The 26,700-nt window shown below is 54.3% G+C and overlaps 1 protein-coding gene across 2 annotated transcripts in view; it reads right to left on the reverse strand.

The window, feature by feature from the left end:
- The window catches only part of CSF1R (colony stimulating factor 1 receptor), a 72,063-nt gene that overhangs the window by 247 nt on the left and 45,116 nt on the right, over window positions 1-26,700 (reverse strand). The window contains exons 3-22 of one of the 2 annotated variants that reach the window (XM_061189841.1): window positions 25,844-26,101; window positions 25,125-25,409; window positions 23,298-23,434; window positions 22,465-22,624; window positions 18,062-18,248; window positions 15,768-15,883; window positions 15,495-15,615; window positions 15,212-15,399; window positions 13,380-13,495; window positions 7,656-7,782; window positions 7,436-7,540; window positions 6,841-6,951; window positions 5,969-6,131; window positions 3,834-3,925; window positions 3,647-3,744; window positions 2,881-3,003; window positions 2,690-2,801; window positions 1,965-2,064; window positions 983-1,091; window positions 761-893 (exon numbers count right to left, since the gene is read on the reverse strand). In XM_061189841.1, the coding sequence (XP_061045824.1) occupies window positions 765-893; window positions 983-1,091; window positions 1,965-2,064; window positions 2,690-2,801; window positions 2,881-3,003; window positions 3,647-3,744; window positions 3,834-3,925; window positions 5,969-6,131; window positions 6,841-6,951; window positions 7,436-7,540; window positions 7,656-7,782; window positions 13,380-13,495; window positions 15,212-15,399; window positions 15,495-15,615; window positions 15,768-15,883; window positions 18,062-18,248; window positions 22,465-22,624; window positions 23,298-23,434; window positions 25,125-25,409; window positions 25,844-26,101 (2,837 nt within the window). In that variant the 3' untranslated portion in view covers window positions 761-764. Of the gene's footprint in view, window positions 1-7; window positions 894-982; window positions 1,092-1,964; window positions 2,065-2,689; window positions 2,802-2,880; window positions 3,004-3,646; window positions 3,745-3,833; window positions 3,926-5,968; window positions 6,132-6,840; window positions 6,952-7,435; window positions 7,541-7,655; window positions 7,783-13,379; window positions 13,496-15,211; window positions 15,400-15,494; window positions 15,616-15,767; window positions 15,884-18,061; window positions 18,249-22,464; window positions 22,625-23,297; window positions 23,435-25,124; window positions 25,410-25,843; window positions 26,102-26,700 lie in introns of those variants that run through there. The other variant, XM_061189840.1, reaches the window with a different exon arrangement.

Consider the following 26,700-nt stretch of genomic DNA (forward strand, 5'->3'; position numbering starts at 1 on the left):
GCTGTTAGTTTAATGCTGTCAGTCAGAGACATCCCACAGTGTGACTGTTAGTTATGATGAGTCAACCTCGAGTGTGTGCTGCTTGCTTGGTGTGGCCAGCCACACGGGGCCCCTGCCTTCCAGCTCAGAATGGCAGGGGGGGGGGGGCCGGACAGAGCACCCCAACCTTTAGCTGCCACCTGGCTCAGTGCAGCAGTACCAGACCCAGGGTGAGTGGGGCCGTGGAGAGAAGGCTTAGAGGGCAGAGAGGGACAATTAGATTCTTCCAGAGGAGCCACCCTGCTCCAAGGGCCTGAACCAAGTGCAGCCCTGAGCACCTGTCTGCTCTCCTTGATCCACTCAGCAGGTGTCCCTCCATTTGGCCAAGGAGCCTTGTTTTGTCTCAAGATTGGAGCAGCTCCTGGGGACTTCGGAGTCACAAAACCAGTCCATTTCTATTGAAACAGGAGAGGAGGAAGTGGGAACAGGCTAAGAGTGAGCTGGGTATTCTCAGAGTTGGCATAGCACACACGAGGCCACAGCATTGAGAACTGGTGGGGGCGGGGCTGAGCCCCAGCCCCGACTGGCAGTGATGGCCCAGGCCCTGGGAGTGGGGTTCTCTCCACCTCCTGTAGATCCCACATTCCCGAGTTTCAGAGCTGGGCCAGGCTGTTGAGTGAAATGACCGAGGGCACAGTCTGTGTTCTCCCCATGGTGCCCCATCCATGGAGGAGTTGAGAGCTTGGAGAAGGGGAGACAGACAATACGTCCCTGTGATCACCTCCTCAGCAGAACTGGTAGTTGTTGGGTTGCAGCAGGGGCTGGGCAACGTCCCCCTGCTCACAGCAGGCCAGGTGCTCGCTGGAACTCTCCTCCTCCGGCTCACTGCTGCTGCTTGGCAGGTTGCTGTAGTCCTGGGTGGGGGGATGTCAGGGGATGGTCAGAACTGATCAGTCGGGCCCAGCTTTAACCAGCCACCCACCCTGAGCCTGGCACCACTCACCTGCTCTCTTCTATCCACTTGAACCTGCTCCTGAAGGAGGGAGCAGATTTGCTGGAAGGTGGGTCTGCGGGTCGGCTCCAGGGCCCAGCAGGCCTGCATGATGCTGTATCTGAGGCAGGACAGAAGCTACTTGTGGGCCTGGGACTCATCACGTCTGTGCACGCACGCACGCACACACACTACAGGGTCCTGCCCCGCAGAGGTCCCAAAACCAAGGCAGAAGTGAGCTTCGCACAAGGCCAGTGCGAAGTCCTTGGTGTGCATTATCTAATCTTTCCAGTAACCCTGGGAAAAAGGGCTTTTTGTCAAAATGGGCATGGTAACTGAGGAGAAGAAAAGCTCAGAGATGCTATTTTGCCCAAGCTCCTAGGATGAGGGGGCACTCTTGCTGCCTGCAGGTAGGTTTAAGAGGCCAGTTGATGGTAGGACTAAAGTGGCTGAGGAGCTAGCTGGCTGGGTGCATCCACCATGGCAGTAAGCGCCTGGGTGGCATAGGGAGCAGCCGTGGAGAGACAGTGGCTGGAGAAAGATGCAGTGGGTGAGATGGGCCAGCGAGCGTGGGGGAAGGCTGTGGTGAGGGCAGGGAGCCAGTGAGGAGCCTCTGGTGGGCTGGCTGGCGTGAGGCGGCTAAGAGGCTGCAGCAGCTGGCTGGCTATGCTGAGCAAGAGGCTGGCTGCCCGCAGAGCTCCAGGACAGGGAAGAAGAGTGAGCCTTCTTGAGGTCATAACAGAGTCTGAGTTAAACATTCATCATCCGTCTTAGGGCCAGTCCCAGTTAAGAGCCCTCTTTGAGAATGTCCCCCACGCTACCTGGGAAACCAGTGGAAACCCTGAACTTGAGAAAAGGGGTCTGTCTTAGTCCACTGTGGGCAAGAGGAAGCCTGACCCTGGAATGTTGTGGACAGGAAAGACAGGCCACACACCTTCCCATCCACTTCCAACAAATCCTGGGGTGTTCTTCCTCCCTGGGGTCCTTCACTTACATGTTCTTTGGGGCAAACGCGGGCTGGGCCATTTGGTATCCATCCTTCACCAGTTTATAGAACTTGCTGTTCACCAGGATGCCAGGGTAGGGGTTCAGCCCTGCAAAGGACAAGATCATGGAAAAGACCGTATTCCGTGCTCACCGTCACCTTCCCCCACACATCTTGGCAGGGCTGGGTGTGAAGGGTCCCAGCTGGACTGCGATGATAGAACAGCAGCTCCCCTTAGCAAGTGTTTACTATATGCCAGGCACTGCAAAAGGCTTAGGCTTCTAGGACGTTGAAAGTCTTCACCCAGGCCTCATCCCACGCACAAAATTCCAGCACAGGCTTTGGAATAAGAGGTTGGTAGAGGAGTACATTGAAGGGCTTAGCCCAAGTTCCTGTGCCTAGTGCTCCAGAAATGGGAGCTGTGTCTTCAAGGACATGCATGTTTCAGACAGTGAGGGCAAACAGCATTCTAGGAAACAGCAACTGCACAAGCAGACAGGTGAGGAAACAGCCTGGAGGGAGTGCCTGTCGAGGTAGAGGGCCTGCCCCGCCCACTCTGGAGCTGCAATGCTTGGTTTTAAGATACTTCGCCCATCCCTGCACTCTTAGCAGCCCTTGCTCTGCCCTGACCACCAAGTGTCCTTGACTAGCATCCTCCACTAGGAGGTAGGACACTGTGAGTAACCAAGCACCAGTCAGCCCCACACTGAGCCTGCACTGGGCCAGCAGCGTACCGAGTGAGAAGATCTCCCAGAGGAGGATGCCATAGGACCAGACGTCACTCTGAACTGTGTAGACGCAGTCGAAGATGCTCTCTGGGGCCATCCACTTCACGGGCAGGCGGGCCTGGCACAGCAGACCCCAGTCACCTTGCACCCTGGGTCACCACCCCTCCCCAGCCTGGCCCTACCCTCCCAGCACTCACATTGCCCTTGACGATGTAGTTGGAGTCATTCATGATGTCCCTAGCCAGACCAAAGTCCCCAATCTTGGCCACATGGCCACTGGTCAGCAGCACGTTTCTGGCTGCCACGTCCCGGTGGATGCACTGAGGGAAAACACTGTAGGGTTAGTCTTGACCCCTCCCCTACCTGAGCCCAAGGTGCAGGAGGAACAGCCAGGGCCCCAGAAGGCTTGGGGTCCTCCTCGAGGAAGTGGGCATCGGTTTTGGTCCTGTACCCTGGGTCCTGTCCCTACCTTCTACCAAGACCCAGGTCTGGGAAAATTTAATGTGGTCATACAGTCAGTGTTGAGAAACCACCGTGACTCTGGCCCTTTGGCCCTGAGTGGCAGGAGCTGCCTCAGAGCTAGGTGGTCTGCATGAGCCCTGGAGCTCCTAACAGGAGCAGGAGCTGCCACCCTCAGGGCCCTACCGTTCCAGGCCCTTCCCTAAACATCTGCACACATTGTGACCCAATTCCACCTTCATGCCATTCTACGATTGTGCCCGTTTTTATAGGTGTCGAAACCTAGGCTCAGAGAGGTTCAGCAGTTGCTCAAAGCCACACAGCAAGCGGCAGAGCCAGCATTCAGGCTCTAGACTCCCAGGCCTATGTTGTAAGGAGGACGGCCCCCTTCACACACTCCCTTTTCTCCCCCTTGTCCTCACCCATCCAGCTTCACGGGAGGTTGGCTGCCCCTGCCCGCCCCCCGGCTGACCACACATCATAGGGACCTGTTTTCTGACTCACGTTCTTGGAAGCGAGGAATGCCATGCCCTGGGCCACCTGGCTGGAGAAGTGGAGCAGGTCACGCAGCTCCAGCGGCCGCCCGTCGTCCTTGTCCAGGTCTGGTGTGGGGAGAGGCGTCAGGGCGGCCCCCCCACCTCAACCCAAGCAGCCCTTCTCGTCTCCCTCAGCCCTGGTACCTCCTCCGCACCTTGCTCAGAGAATGAGTCATTTGATGAAGAAGTGGAGACGGGCCTCATCTCCACATAGGTGTCCACACCCTGGCTGGAGAAGCCGCTGTCCCTGCATAGGAGAGGGGGCCGCGGGTTGGTCAGTGCCCGTCACTGCACTGCCCAGCTCAGGCCTCTCCCAGCCACTCAGCAGAGAAAGGAAGGGACCTCAGGGTCAATTTGAACTTCCCTTTCTGACACCTCCTTTCTGAGTGATCAGTGACCTCTGCTTGGCCATCCAGTGAGGGAGCTTACAACCTGTTCTCTCTTTGGGCAGCTCTGCCTGTTAGAAAGTTCTCCACTGTTCCTAATGCTAATCTGCCCCCGGGCTGTTCCTCCTCCTGGTCCTCGCTCTGCCCTCCAGAAGCATCTCCCTCTTCTCTGGAACAGCCCAGCAGGGCTTTGAGCATACTCCAGGGCCCCTTCTTTGAGCCCTCTTGTCTACATCACGGCTCTCCCTTCTGGCTGCACATGAAAATCACCCAGGGAGTTCCAGATACTCAGACCACCAAACCAAAGACTTTAGAAACTAGGGGTAAAACCCAGTCATTCCCACTTACACGTTACTCCAGGCAATTCCCGTGTGCAGCCAGAGTTGAGGACTGGTCTAGAGCAGTGCTTCTTAAACTTATCCATGTGCATATGAATCACTTGGAGAATCTTATTTAAATGCAGATTCTGACTCAGCAGGTTTGGATAGGCCTGAGATTGTACATTCCTAACAGCTCTCAGAAGCCTGTGAGCCTGTGCTTCCCATGGCTGTTCAGGTTGAGAAGCACGGCTCCGTATTGAATAGCCACCACTGCTTCTAATATTCCAACCAGATAGGAGTCTGGACCTCTCACCTCCTGCTCCCTCTGTGATACAGCTGTGCACCTTGACGATGTCCTTACTCTCATGTTACCAGAAAAACAACCTAGTGCTTTATTTATGGTTTGACCATTGAACTATCCACTCCCTTGGTCTAGAAAGTATACTTCTATTAATGTAGCCTGGGATCCCATTAGTAGGACTGGTTCACATGCCATTTGCCCTTGAAATCACCTGACTCTGAATCCTTTCCCCATCTGTAGATTTGAAGATGGAAGCTAATACTTGACTTTAGTTCTCATTTTGAGTTGCTCTGGCCTGAGTTTCCAGCCTGCTGAGGCCCAGCATGAGCCACCCTCTCAAAAGGGTGTCGGAAAATCAGAGAAAATCCCCCCAGCCCCCATACTCGAGGTCACTGGATGGAGTGAAATGACCTCCTTCCCCTTTTGCCTCCCCTGGCTTGGTAGCTGACATTGGTAGGATAGGAGCCCAGTGTATACCCTTCTTGTTCTGACCCAGCAGCCTGGCCCTGAAGCCTCACAAGCCCCGAGTCCAAGACTCCCAGTAGATCAGTGTAGCTCAGGTGAGCACTGGACGAGGAGTCAACAGAGCGGAATCCAGCCAGGCTCCGCCTCTGCCCCTGACTCATGTGTGACACAAAGGCCACTTCCTCACTCTGGTTCCCCAATGTAGCTCTGTCCATCTGCCTCTGGGTGGCTTCCAGGTATCACAGCATTACAGAACGAGAGAGCAGACAGACCCTGAGGGGTTCAACCCCTGATGGCTTGCTGGGGAAACTGAGGCCCAAGTGGACCAGGGACCTGGCCACAGCTATGCTGTTTTGCCCCTTCTCATTCAACGCCCAAAAGACTCTATCCCACTTCTCCATGGCTACTCGAAAGTGGAATGGGTGCCCTCCAGCCCCCGACAGCACGTGCTATGGGAGAAACAGGGCCATTATCTCCAAGGTTTGCCCATCGCTAGCTAGGGCCCCGAATGGATCTTGGTTGATCTTTTACGTATGATAAAATGATTTCATTAATGCCTATATCCACCAGACTGTGAGCGGCCCATCTTTGCCCTCAATACTCCCAGCACATAGTAGGGGCTCAAATATTTGTTGGATGATGGGAATAAGTAGGAGGAAAACTGAGTTGCCCATATAATATGGGTGGCTACTCCCCACAGCACAAACGGGAAGGTGAGGACCACGCAAGCCACCCAACCCTGAGCTGACTTCAGGGACAGACATGGGGGCCCCACCTCCCAGTCCTGGCCTCCTTCCTGTCTTTCACCAGGATACTACCTGCGGATGTATTTCTTTTCCAAGTGGATGTTCTTGTAGCCGGTGCCTGCCTTGGGGTCCTGGCCTGGACTCAGGCTGGGTCCCAGCATGGCCTCAGCCTTCCTTCGCAGAAAGTTGAGCAGGTCGCCATAGCAACAGTACTCAGTGATGACCAGGACAGGGCCTAGAGCAGCCAAGAGTGGGGTCAGTGCACCCCTAACGCACCACCCCGTGTGGACAGGAACATGGGGCAGGGGCAATAAGAACCCGGACTGGGACTCAGGAGCCCCGAGTTCTAATCCTGCCTGTCTGTAAGCAGCCCTCTCTGCTTTCTGGGTGACCTCAGTGACCCAACTGTCTAAAGCAGAGGAACCTCCAAAAAACTGTAGCTGAAGAATTCTTTCTTCAAAGGAAATCTATGACAGTTCCACACAAGTCAAAGCTGCTATAGGAGAAGAGATTGGAGCGGACTGAGAGTCCCAACAGGCCCTGGGGCACTTCGGTGGGCCCTGCGGTGAGTGTCCAAGCCTCTTTGAGTGGGGGCTTCATAAGAGGTAGATTTGAAGGGCTTCACTCCAGACCCAGACCCATAGCATCAGACTCCCTGGAGCAGGGCCCAGGCATCTGCACTCTTTTCTCCTTTTCCAGGTGACTCTGATGCCCACCCATGCCTGAGAGCCACTGATCAGATCTCACACAACTGCCTGTCATCCATAAGCAGCTTCTGACCAGTCCAGGCATCTGGCCTAGAAATTCAAGGGATGCTGAGACAGGGATCCCACCTTCACTTTGTGGAGACAGGAAGGGGAAGATGGAGTGAGGTAGCCCTGGGGCCCTCAGACACCCAAGAGGCCCCACCACCATGGGCCCCCATGCCTGCCAGGGCCCCTTACCTCCATGGGTACAGGCTCCCAGAAGGTTGACTATGTTCTCATGCTGGCCCAGGTGGCTCATGATCTTCAGTTCTGACATGAGGGCCTCCTTCTCGTCAGCGTGAGCCGTGGCTGGGAGATGGGGCCACAGGTCCCACAGACAGAGAAAGGGCAGGACGTGCAGAGCCATGCATACAGACGCCCAGGGGAGCAAAGCAGAGGGGACCCAGAGCACCAAAGCAATCAGAAGCCGAAAGAGGCAGGAGAAATGAGGACACACGATGGGAGTTACGGGGAGAGAGAGAGGAGAGATGGCCTGTTACTGAGCTGGTTTTGGGTGGCAGGAGGCCAAGCTGTGGCCAGGCCATAGGCCAGGTTGGCCTCTGTGCACCTCAGCCCCTTCGAGGCTCAGGCAGAAGCCCTTCCACCCCCAGGAGTTAGAGGGAGCCGGGAGCTCACAAAGGAAGCCGAGAGTCCTCACCCCCGATCCCAGGCTCTGTTCCACAGGCCCTGACAGGCTGAAAATGTGGGTGATGCCCTTGTGACAACAGAACAGACCCTCCCCTGGCATTTACCACCTCCTACCCGCTCCCCCAAACCTGCTTCCTGCACTCACACTTCAGCATCTTCACAGCCACCTTCAGAACAGCATCTTCCTTGCCCAGACCAAAGGCCGTGGCCTCTACCACCTTCCCAAAGGCGCCTGCTCCAAGGGTTTTACCTGCCACACACAAAGCCTGCTTAGGTCCCGGGGCACCTAAGGGCCCACAGGCTCCCTGCCACCCACGCTGGCCCTGTGACAGGAGGGCGTGTTGGGTGCTGAGACCCTGGCTCACCAAACTGCAGGTTGTTCCGGGGGAACTCCCACTTCTCATTGTAGGGCAGCTGGGTTGGGTCGATGAAGGTGTAGCTGTTACCCCCGTAGCTCTCGATGATCTTCCAGCGCACCTGGTACTTGGGCTTCTGCAGAGGGAGAGGGAGGAGGCATGGGTCAGCTGGGCCTGGCAGGTGGCTCTTGGACATCATCCTGACGCGGGAGGACGGGCTGGGCAGGCCCACCGCACAGCGGGAGGAGGTCGGTGTGGCCTGCGACGTGGTGAGAGGGGCTGTGTCATCTCATGCCCATGGCACCGAGAGCCCCGTCCCTGCCTGGCTTGGCCTTACCATGGGACCGTCCATTCTCCAAGCCTCAGTTTCCCTACCTGTGTATTGAAAGATTTGGACAGGACCACCTCTGAGGGTTTTGACAGCTCTGATAATTTGGTAATTCCTGAGCCAGGAGGGAGGGTGGAACTGTAGATCCATCCATCCATCCATCCATCCTCCCATCCAATTATTACTTGTTTTATTTTCACTTGTGGTAAGAACAAAATTTACCATCCCAATCATTTTTGAGTATACCGTTCAGTAGTGTTATATACAGTCACACTGTTGTGCAACCAACCTCCGGAACTCGTTTCATCTTGAAAAGCTGGGAGTCTGTACTCACTAAACAACAACTCCCTGTTCCCCCCTCCCCCGAGCCCCCAGCCACTTATCTCATGCATCTGACTGTTCTGGGTACCTTATTTAACTGGAATCATGCAGGATCGGTCCCTTTGTGACTGGCTTATCTCACTTAGCATGATGTCTTCAAGGTTCATCCATGTTGTTGCCTATGTCAGCATTTCCTTCCTTTTTAAGGCTGAATATTATTCCCATCCAAATATGTCACCGAGTACCTATTTGTTTCAGGCATCGTTGATTCAGAGTTTGACAAAACAAGAGTCCCTGTCCCCTGGAGTTTGCATTCTAGTTGCGAAGACAGACAATCAACTCAGATACATATGTAGGAAATTTTCGAATAGTGCTATGGAGAAAAGAAAGCAAAGTAATAGGACAGAGAGCGCCGGGGACAACTGAAGACAAGTCAGGGAGGGCCCCTGAGGAGGTGAGAGGGAACTGGCCACGTGAGCTTCAGGGGAAGCACTTCACGGGTGCAGGGAACAGAGGTGTGGAGGCCTGGGGGCGGGAAAGGTCTTGGCGAGTCTAAGGGACTGGAAGGTGCCGTGTGGCTGGAGGGGAGTGGGGGCGGTTCTGGAGGCAGGAAAGTCTTGAGGGCTGCAATCAGCAAGCGAGTTCTCTAAGCGCAAGGTGAACCCTTTGAGGCTCGATGCAGGCGAGTGATGCATCCGACTCTACATTGCTAAAGGACCAACAGAGAGAGGCCCCACGTACAAGACAGTGAGCATCTGGAGGACCCGCATTCCTCTCAGGCTCTCCATGCTGTTCCAACCAGCCAGCTGGCAGCAGAGCCTAAGCTGAGGAGGAGTGGCTGCCCCTCTCTTTCCTGCCCTGGGTGGCAGCTACATGGGGGCATCATGCCAGGGGTGCCCATGAGAAGTGCTGATGGCAGACAGAGTTTAGGTGGAAAGTGGAAGCTGGGCTGGGGCGGTGGAGGACACTTGAGGCCTCGGGTCAGCAGTCCAACTCTCTTTCCGGTCAGTCGTGGGGGACAGGGACCAGCTGGGCTGTGCTTAGCAGCTGGGCTCCTACACGGGGCTCCCAACTCGGGCAGGGGGCGCTAAAGTGGGTGCTCGGGAGGAGGGTGATTGAAGTCTCACCAGGTTAAGAGAAAAGACTCCAGATAGCCATAGGGAAGAACTTCCAGATGGTAGTTCGTGGGGAAAGACTGCAGTTAGACATAAGGAAGAATTTCCAGGTTCTGATTCAGGACGAGAGACTACTGGTGAACTTAAGGACATCCATGTTACAGTTTCAGCAGATAGTCTGAAACGGGGCAGGAAGAGGACTTCCTGAGTGTCAGAGGATTCAAACCCTGCGTGTGGGTGCCTTCCCAACCCAAAGGATGGACACAGAACCAGGAGGGATTCCTTGACCTCGCCTGGCCACTTCCATCTCCAGGAGCCACTGTGGTGAAGGCTGTTTTTTTCCCCCCTGTCACTTCTCCTTCCTCTGGCCCTGCAGCTGGGCCTGAGTCAGCCCCTCCCCAGCCCACCTCGAGCTGGGCAGGGGATATTGGGGAAAGGGAGGGCGAGGCTATCTGGCTGGAACTTCAGCTCTCTCTCTGAATCCCAGACCTGATAACTGGAGGACGACGCAGCTCTCCCACGCCTGCCTCAGGCATCCCCACCCCTCTTCCTGGAAAGCGGACACTAGCTCTGCTCAGCCTCTGCTATCCCTAGACGGGGCTCCTGTGTAACTCCCGGGGGCTTCTACCCAGAGGGGCCTCTCCTCTGAAGGAGAACCCTAACGGGGAGGCCAGGATGGGCAGCCTCGGAATGTAATGCTATCAGTGAGCACCTCCTGAGCACTTCCTGTGAGTGGGCGCTGGGCTCCCCACTCAACGTGCGTCATCTCACTTAATCCTCACAACAGGCCCAGGCCACTTCCCCTTGGTGACCGAGGTAGACATGGAATCATCAAAGTCCCCACAACTCCCCATCCAGGCCTGCTGTTTTGGGTGGGCGGATGTTTTCTGTCTCAGGAAGGAGGAGATCTGAACAGTTTCCACTGGAAATCTTGGGGACCCTCCTGTGCATCCCCCATATACCTCCCCATCCCCAGAGCTCAGTTCCGACCCCCAGAATTCCAGCCTCTCCAGTGGCTTCCCCATCTCCTTCACTCCTCCCCATCACCATCATCCTTTCTTCCCCTCGTCCCTCCTCCTTCCAGCCTGCTGACTCCTGCCCTTTTCTCTTCCCCCTTGGCCCCCCTTGTGGTCTCTCTGGGGGCCAGAAAGGCGATGACTCAGCCCTGAGACAGAAGCAACCCTTCCCCCAAGCGGGGCCACCCCTCCCCTCAGGCCTGAGTAGTGAGGACAAGCCAGGCTGAGTCCCCAGTGAAGGGGCAAGACTCAGAACCCTGTGGAACAAAGCAGAGGACACTTGGACAACAAGCCCTGAGGCAGGGGCATGGCCATCTTGACCCCTGGGATGCCCTCCTTCTCTTGGCCTCGGGTCGGCTCAGGGGCCAGTTCAATTTCTTAAATGGGATAAGAGGTGACTGGAGTACATGTTCCAAAAATGGTCCCGTGAAGAGAGGGTAAGGTGTCCCCAAACCACGGCTGGCCAAGGGGGCTGGGCGGCCCAAGGCAGAAAGGGCTGGAGAGGGAACTGGGCCCTTCTCTAGAATCTCCGCAGGGCTGAGGAGGCAGCTCTGTGGGGACGGAGAGGCAGTTTTCAGCTCCATATAAGGAAGAACTTTGCAACAGAGCTGCTCAGAGAAGGAACGGGAGGCCACAACAGTGAGTGAAGTCCTGTCCCCGGGGGTGGGCGGAGTTGGATGGATCTGGGTCTGAATCCCGCCTTGCCAGGCTCTAGGACTCTAGGAAAATTGGTGTCTCGAAGCCTCTGTCTGTCCATCTGTGAAATGGTGTTGATAATGGCAGCCCCCGCACCAGGCTGTGCCGAAGATTCACGGAGGTGACGGCGTGTAGAGGACTTAGCAGGGTGTTGGGCACGGACAGTGCTCCGAATGGATGCTGCACACCCTGGACCCAGGAGGAAGTTGGCTGGGGAACCCAAGTTAGCTCATGCATCTTGGATGGGCCCAACTTCAGACAGCCCTCCAATCCCAAGATGCATGAGCTAACTTGGGTTCCCCAGCCAACTTCCTCCTGGGTCCAGGGTGTGCAGCATCCATTCGGAGCACTGTCCGTGCCCAACACCCTGCTAAGTCCTCTACACGCCGTCACCTCCGTGAATCTTCGGCACAGCCTGGTGCGGGGGCTGCCATTATCAACACCATTTCACAGATGGACAGACAGAGGCTTCGAGACACCAATTTTCCTAGAGTCCTAGAGCCTGGCAAGGCGGGATTCAGACCCAGATCCATCCAACTCCCAACCCTTGGCTCTTAAGCTAGACCATCAGCCTCTTGGCATCTCACAGGAGGAGGCTGTAAAGGTCACCCACCCCACCGTGAACAGGTGGGGAAAATGAGGCCCAGAGAGGGCAGTCTACCCGCCAAGGTTGCATGAAGCCCAAAGAGGGCAGTCACCCAGCCAAGGTCTCATGGCAAACCAGTGTCCGAGCTGGACCCAGATCCCTGAAGACTTGACCTGGTGCCCTGGATTCTGCGCTCAGAGCTGCCTCCTCATGCTGTGTGCTGACATAAGCACCGGGCACCCCGTGGGCCCCTGGGGCAGCCCCGCATACCACCTACCTGTCTACTCCACATCCTCTACTCACATTAAAACCCACAAGGCAGGTGTGGGGAAGAGAAGGCAGCAGAGGAGCCCACAAGGTGGGTTATTCACCCCTAACTCACCTCACTCCCTTGTTCACACCTGCCGAACCTACAGGATGGGGTCCAACCCCTCAGACCCCCAACCTGTCCCCACCTGCGTCCTCTTCCAGGCATCAGTATTTCCGGAACTCACCTTGGTCTTCCCCCCACCTGCCTCTTTGTACACAGTGCCCTCTCCCCCAGAGACACCCTTTCCCTGAATCTCATCTCCCCCTGGCTGCCTGCCCCGTTCTCCAAGGCCTCTCCCACCCACGCCAAGCCACCTCCTCCAAGCAGACTCCCTTCCCTGCCAGCCAGAAAAGATCCCTCCACTTCTGGCCTCCCACAGCCTTCTGGCCTGGCCCTCTCAGTGCCTGACTGCACCAGAAATAGTCTTTTATGCAGGGAGGCAGTGAGGCTAAGTGGTGGAGGCCACAGGCTCTGGGGTGCAAGGCAACTGGGACTCTTGGGCGGGTCCTTCAACCTTGCTGAGCCTGCTTCCTTATTGTAAAATGCTGACTGCTCTAGTCCCTGCCTCTAGATTGTTTTGAGGGTAAAATAAGATGATTCCATGGTTTACAAAATGGCTTTTAAAAAACCAGCCTCTGCCATTGACCGGCTGTAGACTAGGGCAACTGTCTCACCCTCTCAGAACCTCAGCTTCCAACTCTGTAAAACGGGGTTAGTGGTACTACCCACATGCCATGGTTGTTGAGGTCAGTAGATGAGGGGATGTAGGTAACATGCTTCATAACAATGCCCCTAAAATCGCCATCACTGACTGAGCACTCAGAGTGACAGGCAGTGCACTAAATATCAACGTGCAATTAACGGCAGACTTGATTAATAATAATAATATTAAATAATGACGAGGACGATGATGGTCAGGCCTTCCCCTCCACTAACTTACCTGCCACCTGACAGAGACACAGGCCTGGCCCCATGATACCCTCTCTGTGTCCCTGGAAGCGCCCAGCTGGGACAGGTTCCCATGTTCATGCCCTCCCCAACTGCCACGGCTCTCCCCGTAGCATCTCTCCCTCTGTGATCCACGCCCTCACTTCCGCGGCTATTTGATTAGCAACCGTCTCCCGCGTTAGACAGAGACTTCTACGAGGGCAAAACCTCAGAGGCTCCGAGCCTTGGCTCACCCAGCCACTGACAATGGCATACAGCAGGCGCCCACTAAAGAGCTGTTGGTTCAGCGACTGGCTGACAGATGAATTCGTATTTACAGGGGCTGAAGGGTGGATCCACACAGCCTGGTGGCACTGCCCCAGGGTCTGGCTCACTCGGGTGCCTGGCCGCGCCCCCGCCCTGCCCAGGCTCACCTGCTTGTACTTGTACAAAAGCAGCAGCAGCAGCAGCAGCAGCAGGGCCATGATGGACATGCAGGCCACCAGCACCGGCGTGAAGAGGGGCTCGTCAAGGGGCTGCATGTAGGCTCCTGGAAAGGGTGGGGCAGAGGAGTGAGCGGCGGAAGGGGCCTCTGAGACCCCCTGGCTCCCCACTGGAACAGGCCAGTTGCCTGGAACACAGTAGGTGCCCAATACGTTCTTACTGACTGAACAAGGAGTCCTCTCAGCGGGAAGCCTGTAGACCCTCCCCCAGCCGGGGGCAGGGAGGACCACCTCTCTAGCACTGCTCATGAGCAGCTCCAAACCCTGCCCAGACTCGCAGCCTCTGTGGCCAGGGGAGCCCCTCAGGTCACGCAGCCCCTCAGGTCACGCAGCCCACCCACTGCCCGTGCAAGGACCCTCTGCAGCAGCCCGGCCTGGGGCTCAGCCACGACTTGCACACTCCCCCAGTGTGGAGGCTTACCACCTACACCTCTGGCCAGCTCGGATGGAAAGACCTTCTAGAGGTTAGACTGAAATCTGCCTCCCCAGCATTTCCCTGCAGCTTCCCTGAGTGCCCTTTGGGACCACACAGCCCTTCTGGGAGTCTGAAAGCCAGGTTCATGGACCCGGGGTCTCCTCTTCCCAGATCAACAGCCCTAGTTCCCTTGATGTGTTTGGAAGGACATAATTTCCACCCCCTGGCCCAGATCAGCAGCATGAGTCTGAGGCCCAGCCTCACCTCTGCCACTTAGGAGGTGTGACAGTGAACCTGTGACTTCTCTCTAAGCCTCAGGTTCATCATGCCCCAAGGGGGAAGGAAGACTGTACTAACCTCCTAGGGGTGGGCGAGTTCATTGAAATAATGCCTGTAAAGGGCTTAGCACAGTGCCTGGCACAGTGTAAGCCTTCAATAAAATGTTGGCTTTATTATTTGTAATATACGACCACCAGCTGCAAGACACAGCAGCCAAGGCAGCGGCATGTGGAATTGGGCCTCAGCCCCACTTGCTCCAAGGCCAGCAGCTGGGGCACCTGCGGGCCCCCTGTGAGCCAGGCAGAGGCTCCCACTCTGTCCTCTCTGGGCCCAGAGAGCCTCACCAGGGCCTGGCACACGGTGGGTGCTGAACCTGCTTTTTAGAGGCCTGAGGGTTCTGTGGGCCTGTGCAGCCTTGGGCCTCTCAGAATCAGAGAACTAACCCACATGCAGCCTTTGTGCAACGCAGAGAAAGACGCCTCTTCCTCTAGACGGATGATGCAGCTGCGTTAGTGACCCCCGCCCTGGACGGTGGCCCTGAATGGATAGGACTGTGTCTCTGGCAGGAAGGGAATCTGGGAGGGATGGAGAAGGCCGTCGAGGCTGGCCCTGGGATTGGGGGGGTGGGGGGGGGAGGGGACTGTTCATTTGTCGCCTGCTCACATCACCAGGCTAAGCTCCGGGGAGGCACTGCTCCCTGCACGAAGTGAGTCCCAAATACACACTTATGAACTAATGAGTCAGTTCAAGTGCAGGAATATGAGGAGAGGGGCCAGATAAGGCTGTGGCTGCTTCACGCTGCTTTCTCTCTGGATCTCACGTCTGCGTCCCCTCTGCCCTTCTCCCCACTACTTCCAGCCCCACGGGTTCTAGACTCCCCCATCTTGCCACTTCAGGAGAGCTTTGGTCAGGAGGGGCCTGGAGTCACACGCAGAGAGCTAGAACTCGGTATGGCTGGGATCTGCTTGGCACTGGAACTCTGGCCCTTGGTTCCCAGGGGTGGGGCTGGGGGGCAGTTTCCTGGGCCCCCTTCCCATCTTGGCCTGGAGCAGGCGGGTCAAAGGCTCACCTACAGAGACAGGCCCGAAGGCCTGGGAGCTGTTCCCCACGCTGTTGTAGGCCCTGCACTCGTACGTCCTGTTGTGTTCCAAGGTCCCAGTGGCCAGCAGGCTCTGGATGGTCACCTTGTGGAAGGGCTTTTGGCTCAGGACCTCAGGGTTTGGGTCGTCCAGGACCAGCACTTCGGTCTTATCACATCTGGGAAGAACAGAATGTGGCTCGGAGTTTCAGGGTGTCCAGCCCCTGCCCCAGGCCCTGTGCCTGGGTGAGGAAGGCAACCAGAGCCCGCTTACCTGTTCGTGTGACCCCTGCACTGCACCCATGTCACATTGGGCCGGGGGTACCCTGAGGCCTCACAGAGCAGGGTTTTAGAGCCGTTGATGAGGGTCCACGTGACCTCTACCTCTGGGGGGTCTGAGGTAGAGGAAGGAGCAGAGGAGGGAGGGGTCAGTCTCAGAGGCCCCGTCTCCTGGCTTGGCCACCCCACACTGAGCCTTCTCTCCCCCAGCCCATCCATCCCGGCAGCCTCAGGAACCCCATGTCCCCAGCCCCACTCCATCACTCACATAGAAGGGTGAGTTCAAAGGTCAGGGCCTCCTCGCCTCTGGCATTTCTGGCCTGGAAGGAGTAGTGGCCGGCCTCGAAGGGCTTCAGGCGAAGCAGGGTGAGGGTGGAGGTGTATCTGCATGAGAGGAGCAGGCCATCTGGGGTGAGGACAGTGGGCTCAGACAACCACCTCATAAGGGATTTATTTTTGGTAAAGTGTCCGGGGCACAAAGGCCTTGGCTGAACCAAGTACCCAGGCTGGGTGCCCCTGAGACATGCAAAAACTCCCAACCCGATTCCCTTAATTGCTTCTTTCATCTGTAAAGCGCTTTTGTTCTGAGGTTTAGTAGAGGTGATGTCTGTAAAGTGCCAACACCGGGAGGCACATCACAGGCCCCAATGAATGTACCTACTTTCACCACCATCACTGGGCTAAACAATCCTTGCTGAAGATGCCAGCACCCAGGTCAGCTTCCATCCCTAAAGTGCCAACCCTGCCAAGAGGGGCTTTGAGTGGGGAGAGAGGCAGGATGTAGCCATGGGTTCCAGAGACCAGGGCTCAAGTCCCAATGTTGCCATTTCCTAGCTGTGTGACCTTAGACAAGTACTTAACCTCTCTGATCCTTTGCTTTCTTTTCTGTAAGGGTGATACTTACAGTAATTAATCCACAGACTCAACCTAAGGACTAAAGGGATATGCATTCAGAGTGCCTGATAGAGTGCCTGACTCATTGTAGGCACTTGCCTCTTTACTGGAAAATATCTGCAGCCATTACTAGACTAAACCCCATGGTATTCAAAGAGCAATCTCACTCAGCCAGGACTTAGGCGTACAGAACCCCTCTATGTGTGTCAGTTCTTGAGATAACTAACATCTCCTTCTTAAACTGAAAGAATTTAACTTTTTGCATGGGTCAAAATCACCATTATGCACACACCTATCACATGGGCTGTTTGGTGCCCACGCTTATCTGCCCTGTGCTGAATGGCCCCAGATTACTATGTTTGAGGGCATCTCCCTGGTTCCTTTCCACGGTGTCCCCTGTTGCTTACAGACCCCTGAAACCTATCCATGGACCAGCCTCCTTCCGGGGTCTGCAGACTCCAGATTCAGAACTTCTGCTTTAGACGAGGGGAAGCTAGAAATCCTGGCTGGAAAGGACAAGAAGGGAACTGGGAAGAGGAAGATAAGGACAAGGGAACATCCTTGTTGATTCTGATGATCGACAACACAAGAATCCAGGAATCAAAGAGGTTTGGGCTTCTGGAGCTAGAAAGAGAACTCCAGAGAATTTGGGAGTTGGAAGATGTCTAGGGATTATCTAGCCCAGGGATGGCAACCAGGTCTCCTCTCATGAGCCAGTTACGATGGAAATATAGCCTGGAGACTGTGTTGAGAAGGACTCTGAGGCTGCATCTGGCAGGATGGGTTCAAAAATGAATTAGGGGTCTCTGTCACGAGTGTGGGAGGGGAAGTTATCACACGCACACCACATATTTGCTGTCCTTGATGGAGCTGTACTCCCTCATTCAAATAGAACAGGGTAAAGAAATGATTATTTTCACACTTGGTATCAGTGTTCCTCCTTGGGGAAGAAACTCTCTTGTTTAGAAAACTACCTGGTTAGGTCACTTTGGATGAGGAAGTAAGACCCTGAGGACAGAGTCCACAGGAGACAAGAAATAGAGATTTCTAAAATGTTGTGCATGTGGGATAAGCAGGATTCTGGGAGTGGAGAGATGGGAGGATGCAGAGTCACACGGCACTCTATAAGAAGAGCTCTGAGCCTGTGGAGAAGAGCACAGCTGGTGAGAAATTCTCAGGGGTGGATGACCACAGGCTCTTAAAGAACTTCTGATGTATCTGTGACTGAGAGATGTTAATTCCCTCTATTCCCCAAACCTGTGTATGTGGCAGATACCTCGTGCGATCGCTATTAGGAGCGTGACTATGAGTGGAAATCAGGGGGGGTTGTCTTCTGCATTTGGATGAGTCACAAAAGCGGAGGCATACGATCGAGAGACCTTGGGTGACCATCAGAATGCACGCCCCCAAGAAATGGTAGAATTCTTGAAGAGGACATTGGATTTTCTAAGGATATAGGGCAGAGGGATACACTAATTTGATCTACATCTCAGCCACTGATGACTGATATCGAGGTTCTACACAGTCAAGAAAAATGAGACCTAGAAACGGGAAAGGACTCGCTCCAGGTCACGCAGCAAGGTTGAGATAGGACCCAAGTGTCCTGACTCCAAGCCGAAGTGCTCCATCTGGCTGTGGGCTATGCAGATGCGAGCTAATAGGTGATACCTGTATGTGCCCTTGTTGGTTACAAAATTGAGCTTGGGCTGCTGGCCAAGGAAGGGTCCCTGATAGGTCCAGTTAAAACTTTGCAGGCTTGGGTAGGCCTCCACCTTGACTTTGAGTTCGATCTTCTCACCCACGGTCACCTCCTGGAGGAGGTTCTGCTCAGAGGTCAAGTTCAAGTAGGCACTGTCTGGAAAGCAGAATGCACAGAGATCTGGCATTAGTGGGAAGATACCCCAGTCTGTGTGTTCATTTAGTAATCCACCCATTGAGCCAGTCTTTCAGCTGGACCCTCCCTGAGCACCTACCATGTGCCAGGCACACAGACCCCACCCATAACCCAGACTTGCCCTCTCTCATCTCTTTTCCCACCACCCCCCCAGGGCTCCAAACTCTTCTCTTCTTCACTGAGTTCCTGGGACAACTTGGGCAAATTCCTATCCTCCTTGGCACCTCTACATCTTTATATAATGAAGAGATTGAATATATCTATGTTGTTATAACTTTATGGAAATTTTTCTAGCAGTTAAAAAAAAAGTCTGTTTTTTTTTTTTTTCCACACGCTCTCACCCATTTCCCCTTTTTCCAGTAGTAGTATAGTCAATGCAGCTTCCATATCCAGCTCTAAAGTGGGCACGTGACCCAGGCCAGCCAATCAGGGTAATCTGTCCCCTTGGGACCAGTGATTGGTTTTTGGGCTAGGCATGTGAGTCCATGACTCTAATTTCCATGATTTTTGTTGGAACTCGAGGGAAAGAGAAGCTCTCATTCCACTGGGGTTTCCAAACTTGGTGCTGCCCCGCAAGTAAAATAAAGAGCCAAGAATTGGGAAGCAACAGATTCTTGTCCACACCTGAATACCTAAATCTAACAAAACCAGAAGCTCATATCCATGGGGTTTTTAGCTATAAGTCCTCTTTTGATTAGGCCAGTTTGAGTTGATTTCTAGTACCTATAACTGAAAGAGTCTTGGCTGGTTTCTTCTAAGTAAATGTTGCATGAATTAAAATCAAACTGCTCTGATTGAATTGTAGGCAAAGGAGAGGTGCAAAAACCCCCATCCATTCAGCCTCTCTTTGCCTCCCATGGAAGCTACTCTAATGCCCTCTTAAAATCCCAAGGCTTTGCAAAAAGACTAGATGATCTCTCAGGGCTCCTCTTCTTACTCAATTCTATGAAATCTAAAATTCACTCTTCTACCCTGTGTTGTTCCTGCTCAAAAAGCTCCCTGTGATTCCCCATCACCTCCACTATTCACCTGGGCATTCAAGGCTCTTCTCACTCAGGTATCCCTATGCCCATCTAGCCACGTCCCCACTTCACACACACACACACACACACACACATGCACACACACACACACAATTCTCCACCCATCTCGATGTTCTCATGTCCCCTGAACACACCACAGTCATTCCAACCTTGGATGTTGTGCTCAAGTCATTTCCTGCACCAGGAACCCCATATTCTTCCTCTCTTCTGTTTAGATCCTTCTCATTCTCCAAGACTTGTACCCATTAGGGAGACTCCACCCATCACTCCAGGCTAAAGGGAGCTCTCCTTCCTCTGGATTCCTGTTGCTTTTTTTTTTTAATTGAGGTAAAGTTGATGTACAATATTTGATAAGTTTCAGGTCTACAACAGAGTGCTTCACAATTTTTAAAAGTTTTGCTCCATTTATAGTTATTATAAATTATTAGCCATATTCCTTGTGTTGTACAACATATCCTTGTAGCTTATTTTATACATAGTAGTTTGCCCCTCTTAATCCTCTACCCCTATATTGCCTCTCCCATCTTCTCTCTCCCCACTGGTAACCACTAGTTTGTTCTCTTTATCTGTGAGTCTGCTTCTTTTTTGTTACATTCATTAGTTTGTGGTATTCTTTTAGATTCCACATATAAGTGATATCATACAATATTGGTCTTTCTCTGACTTATTTCACTTAGCATGATACCCTCTGCTGCCCTTTGAGATGACACATTCATTAGGCACCACATCTACACTACTTCATGTATCTGGTTCCTCCTTTAGGTAGCTGTCTTCTCTGAGTTTGTGAGCTTTTAGGGCAAGGCTGTTTTCTTCTCTCTTCTCCCCTTAGCCATCCATCCATCCATCCATCCATCCAAACTCCAACCACTTCCCACCACCTCCACCATTACCACCCTTATCAAGCCACCATTACCTCTAGCTCAGACTAGCAGTAGCCCCCTAACTGTCTCCCTGCTTCTACCCTCGTCTCCCTATAGACAGTCCTCAACAGAGCACCAGAAAGCCACGTTACATCTTGTTACCTCCAAGTCAGATGATGTCACTCCTTTGTTCAGACCCTCCAGTGGCACCCCATCTCTCTCAAGAGGAAAAGCCCAAGTCCTCACCTTGGCCTACGGGGACCTTCCCCTTCACCTCTGACCTCATCTTGTACTGCTCTTCCTCTCGAGCTCCAGCCCAGCCACACTGGCTGACTTGTTCCTTGCATGTGGTGAGCATGGACCTGCCTTAAGAACATTGCTTGCCCTCTGCCTGAAGCTCTCTTCTCCAAGATTTCTACATGGCTTGGTCCTTCACCCACTTCAAGTCTTTGCTCAAATGTCAGCTTCCCAGTAAGATCTTCCTTGATGATCACCCTATTTTAAACTGAAAACCCTATCAAACTGATTTGTTTTTTTATAATTTATTTTGTTTATTGCTGTCGTCTCCCAACAAGAGTACGAACTCCAAGTGGGCAGGGGTTTTTCTATCTCTTTCATTTGTAGCTGTATCCTCAGCATTGAGAAGTATCCGGCCAGATGTGTGAAGGAAGACAAACATCTATTGAGTGACTACTGTATGTCTGCACTAGAAAATAGATAGGATTAGAATCCAAAACTGGGAGACAGTTCAATGTTCTCCTTTCCTGCCTCAGCCCACAAAGCTCCCGGCACAGGATGGGCCCACAGCAGAGCTTAGGTGCTTCTGTAAGCCTAGTGCATTGCTTGTGCTGTGAGGGTAGCGATTCCCATGCTCCCCCTCCCCGCCGCCCCTCGGGCTCCCATAACTTTTAACACACGAGGTGTGGCCAGACTGAAATGACTCAGAGCCTGTCCCCACCTTGAAGAAACTCCCCTCGGCTCTGGATTCTCAGCCCAGTGGCTGTTGCTGCCTCTCACCCAATCACTCTAGCCACAGACCCGGGAGTCATCTTGGCTCCTTTATCCTTCACCCCTTCATCCCAGCAGCCACCAGGTCTGGTCCATTATCCCTCCAAAATCGTTTTGGATGACAGACTCTCCTGGGCCGCCACCGTGGTCCAGCACCCTTCGCAATCTCTAGCCTGGACCACTGCATTAACTGCCCTCATGGGTCTCCAGCCTCTAGTCTCCCATCTAATCCACACGGCACAGGGCTGAGCCTTCTCACATAACATCTCCTCATGCACACTTAGCATTTACTGTGTGCCAGGTCCTATTCTAGCTACTTCAAATATATATATATTCATATATTCATTTAATTCTCACAGCAATCCTATGAGACAGTTACTGTTAGTATCCCCATTTTGCAGATGGGGAAACAGAGATTAAGCAAACTGCCTAAGTCATTGGTGGAGCCAGGTTGGAATGTGCCCCAGGAGTGCGGGTTCCTGACCACCACACAGTGGACCCTCTGTGCAATCTGATCTCATCACTCTCCTCTTAAAATGTTTAACGACCTCCACCGGATACGATGCAAACTCCCCACCCAATTTGCCATCAGATACTACCTTCAGCCCTGCTTTCCTGTGACCACCTCTGCCTCCCCCCTTCATGTCCCTGCTGTTGTCAGCTTCTTTGGATGTCTCAGACGCTCTTGCTCTCTTTGCCTTTGAGCCTTGCATACGCTGTTCCCTCTGCCAGCAGTGCTGTTCCCCTTCCTTTCCCACCCCTCTGCCTGGCTAACCCACCTCCATTCTTCTGGTCCCAGCTTAGAGGCCACTTTGTCCAAGCCTTGGTTGGGGGTCTCCCTTGGTGTTCCCAGGACACCCCACGCTTCCCCCATGACCGCACTGGGTGATCATTGTCTGTTCACGTGTCCCTGTGACACGAGTTTCCCAGGCATGAAGAAAGGAATGAATGAGTGAACAGTGAAGCCCAGGAGGGAGCTACTGGACACCAATCCCCAAACAGAACTAATGATGCTGGAATGAGATGCAGCCATGCACTGTGGGACCTCCAAGGTGGGAGGGAGGGATTCTGGGGTGGGGGTGGGGGGACCTGGGAGGGCTGTCAGTGACATGGCTCCTTAGCCAGGCCCAGAAAAAGGGGATTCCAGCGAGCTGTTCTAACAATGTCTCCTCCTTCCCTGCCATCAACTCCCTCTCTCTCAATCCCCTTATGCACCCCCTCACCCCAGGATCCCTGCTGACCCTTCCCCACCACCCTGATGCTTACCTACCACCCAGAAGACCATGGAGGTGGAATGGATGCCCCGGGCATTGGTGGCCATGCAGGTGTAGTTGCCAGCATCTTGGAAGCCTACGTGATCGAGGTCGAGGGTCAGGACTTTTTGATAACGGTTGTCATGGAAGTCGGATTGTTGAGAGATTGTGAGCTGCAGCCAGAAGGAATGGAAATGGTATACTGAGGTTGTTTAGGAATTAGAAAGATCTGGTTGCTAATTCTCAGCCTTTAAGGGTTACTATCTGCCTCTCCTTGGGCAGGGACTGAACTCTGAGCCTCAGTTTCTTCATCTGCAAAATGGGACTGACACTGGCCCCATGCTCTTAGGGTTGTAGAGTAAGTGAGACTGAGCAGGCAAATGGCACAGGGCTAGCCTGGCACACGGTAGGCACAAGGAGGAAGGATGTTCTTAGAAGCAGCCGAATGCCATTTCCTCCTGAGAAAAGCCCCTCTTCCTTCCCCTCTCCAGAGTTTTTCTGAAAGGACCCTTACAGTCCTGGGCTTCAGAGGTGGCCTAGGAACCCCTTGCTAAGTCAGAAGCGAGCTGACATGTGGCTCTTGTCTACAGGCTGGGGCAAAGGTCATAGGTCAAGGGGGTGGAGTGCTGCCTCCTCCCACCAACCCCCACAAGATTTAGCGGCACGAGCCCGAGTCCTGCTTCTGGATCAGCTACTGACAGGCAGTGAGATCTTGGGTGAGTCCACTCCCCTCTCTGGGCCTGGGCCATGCCCTCAGCCCAGAGAGCCAGCTTGAGGTGGGGCTGGGGGCTGCATCCTGCAGGGCCTGGCATGTCAGAAGGATGGACAGACTCCCCAGGGACTGACCTTGGTGTCTCCGTGTTGGAGGAAGACATCAAAGTTGACATCAACGTCACTGGCTGAGCATACGATCTGGGCAGCCTCTCCTTGAATCCGCACCAGCTCTGTAGGCTTCAGTGTCAAGGTCGGGGGTCCTGGGATGACTGAGGTCAGGGCAGGGGACCCATGAACATCCAGGCCAGAGCTGTCCCTCTGCTTCCTGCCATGGGCCAGGCTCCCATCCCAAATCCTGGGAGGCAGCCCTGACGCCTCAGTTTTCCCCACGACAAGTCCTGTCTCCTAAACAGACCTTGAAAAGTCCCCTTTGCTCCATCACCAGTGCCTCTCCCCAGTCTCACCCTCATTCTCTGCTCTGGACCCCTTCAGGCACCTGGGAGGCCTCCCTCCTTCCTCACAGCAGCCAAAGTGAGCTCTTGGCAATGAAAATTGGATCATGCCTCTCTTTCGTGACAACATTCAGTGGCTTCTCATCACTCTCAGAATAAAAGCCGAAGTCCCTCCCGCCTCCCCAGGCCCTGCTCCCGACCCGTGGACGCCTGCCACCCTCCACTCCCCCAGCTGCCACCACACAGCCTTTCCCACCCAGCGACTCTGCACTTGCCCTTCCTTCCAGGAATGCCTTCTCCCACGCTTTGACTGGTTGCCTCTTCTCATCCTTCAGATCTTTAGCTGAGACATTCCTCGGAGAGGCCTCCTGTCACAGTTTCACTGAATTAGCCTCATCCCGCCCCCCCCCCCCATATTTCTTCAGCTTGATTTCTTAATCATCACAATTGGTATTTACTGACTTTCTCTCTCATCTGTCTCCCCAGTAAATGTCAGATCCATGAAGGCGCTATCCCTCACAGCTAGCCCAGTACCTAAAACATAGTAGGAATTGAATGAATATTTAGCTGTTACTGTTGTTGAAAGATAATCTAATTCAGTTCCTCAAGGTCCAGACACTAAGGGACTCACCCGTGGTCACTGAGAGGGTCATGGCCGAACTAGAGCCCAGGGCTCTCTCTGCAAGGTGAAATGCAGGGAAAGGGCCTTCATGGCTCCCTCTGCCTACAAGGTGGGTCCTTTGACTTCCTGGACAGTTTCGTGGCCTCAGAGCACAGGGCCTTGGGTCAGCCATGCCGCTCTGACCCTGGCCTCATTACAGCACCTGATTCCTGTCTCAAGCCCAGGTTCTGAGCCTGGGGTCCTGCTGACCCATACCAGTCCTTCCAGAAACCAGAATCCTGTCCACCAGCCCAGCAGAGACGAGGGGGAACAGGAGTGAGGCTTCACCAGCATTTTCGCCCCCCAGAGAGAAGTGTCCCATGCACCTGCCACCACGATGCCCCATCGCCTGGCTCACTACCCCCCTTCCTGTGCCCAGCACCCAGCACCAGACCGGCACTGAGTGGGAAATCCACGTCTGAGGGTGTGGGAGAGCTTCGGGCCCTCCTTCCGTTCCTGGAACATTCGGAGCCTGTTCCCAGCTCATGACTAGGTACCTGCTGTTTCCTCTGCTGTTTCCACCTTCTCATAATTCACATTTCAGCTCAAAAAAATGTCACTCTCTCCGTGAGCCACCCCCCCACTCCCACACACGCTATTCCATCTCCCTGTTCAATGATTTTCATAGCCTGTCTCACGATCTGAGACCACCTTGCCCGTTGAGTTATTGGCTTACGTGTGCTCTGCCTTTCTGTGCCCGACACCTTACTGTCTTGTCCCAGGAGATGCCCCATAGATCACTCTGTCGCGATTAGAAGGAAGAGGTGAAACAAAGCCCCCCCGATCCCCTCCCCCGTTACTTCCCCTCAGGCCAGGCGCCAGCTCTGTCCCTCCCTGCCCACACACCTTTCTGAACTTTAAGCCGGATGCTGAGGGACTTCACCATCCTGCCGTCCACCCGAGCACTGCACTCGTAGTCCTGGCTCTCAATGAACTTGGCCTTGTGGATGATGAAGCCGTGCGAGGGCAAGAAGGAGTAGTTGGTTTGGCGCAAGACAGGTCGGCCACGCACCCGCACCAGCGAGACGCCTGCCCCCAGCGCTGGGTCCGTGAGCAGGCAGGGCAGCAGCGCGTCCTGACCCTCCATCACTGTCACTTCGTCGACCAGGACCCTCCAGGGCCGAACAGGGTCTGGGGAACATGGGGATACGGGGTTACAACTGCCTTCCTTCCACCAGGCCAAGAGGTCCCTGGACATTGGTGACAGGGAAGCTCAGCGATGCTGATCATTTGCCTGAGGTCACACTATACCAGGGAAGCTCAGCTGATGCTTGGGGCTCTGAAGCCAGGTCCAGCGCCACTATTTGATGCTGTGTGACCTTGGGCAAATGACTCAACCCCTCTGAGCCTTTGGAAAATGGGCAGAATCACAGAACCACCTCACAGGGTTGTTGTGAGGACAACATTAAATTAGAAGCACTGCCACAGGTCCTTGTTCGTGGCAGGTACTCAGTAAATGTGGAGTTGGCTTATTGTGATTGTTAATATTAGGGCCCAGCCCTCCTGCCCATCCATGGTGGGACCTGCTTGGCTAGTCCTCTTGGGAGTGGGCTCACAGTCCTCACCTTTGACATAGAGGTGGATGGTGGCACTGCCCCCCAGGGGGTCTTCACGCTCAGTGCAGCGGTAGGTTCCCGTGTTTAGGAAGGTGGCATTGTTCGTGGTGAGGATGCCGCTGGGGGCGTCAGCGTCCAGAGTCCAGTAGGTGGAAATGGGGCCATCCCACTCCACGCTGCCGTTGCTCACGCATCTCAAGGTCACGGTTGTGCCTGGCTCCACCACCAGCTCAGGGCCGCTGGGCTCTATCACCGGGACCCCCTGACCTGGTGATGGGGGGGTGGCAAACAGAATTGAGGCCTGAGGTGACACCCCCTTGGCCATACCCTGCCTCTGAGATGGGTGCTGCCCTGGCAGGGGTGATGCTGGTTCTGGGGTTCAGCTGTGACTTGCAGGATCACCTTGAACAAGTTCCTGCCCCACTCTGGTCACTTGCTCAGGCCCCCAGCCCAAACCTGCTGTGATGGACTGATGTCTCTGAGAGAAGGGTAGTGGGAGATTTCTCGGCCTCCAACCCAGCCGCTGTCCCATGGGGGCTCCCCCAGCTTCTGGCCTCAGTCTTACTGGCAATGACTGCATCATTCTCCCCGGGAGTGGACTCCTTCAGCCCCACGTACAAAGTGGGCTGCATCCCTGCTGCTAAACCCAGCACCTAGCTCAAAGAAGGAGCTTCAAACAAGCAAAGGAGGAAACGAACAGAATGTTCATGGCAAAGTCCTCTGAGTTAATTTACATGGGGAAGAAGAAAAGGGGTGTAGGATCTTAGCCCAGCAGAGTTAGAAAGGTTCAGAAGTCTTCTGTTGTGCCCACTCCCATCATTGGACGTCTGGTCTATAGCACAGTGAGATGGTTCAGAGGCTCTGTG

Source organism: Eubalaena glacialis, chromosome 4 (assembly GCF_028564815.1).
Source record: "Eubalaena glacialis isolate mEubGla1 chromosome 4, mEubGla1.1.hap2.+ XY, whole genome shotgun sequence".
Classification (NCBI taxonomy): Eukaryota; Metazoa; Chordata; class Mammalia; order Artiodactyla; family Balaenidae; genus Eubalaena; species Eubalaena glacialis.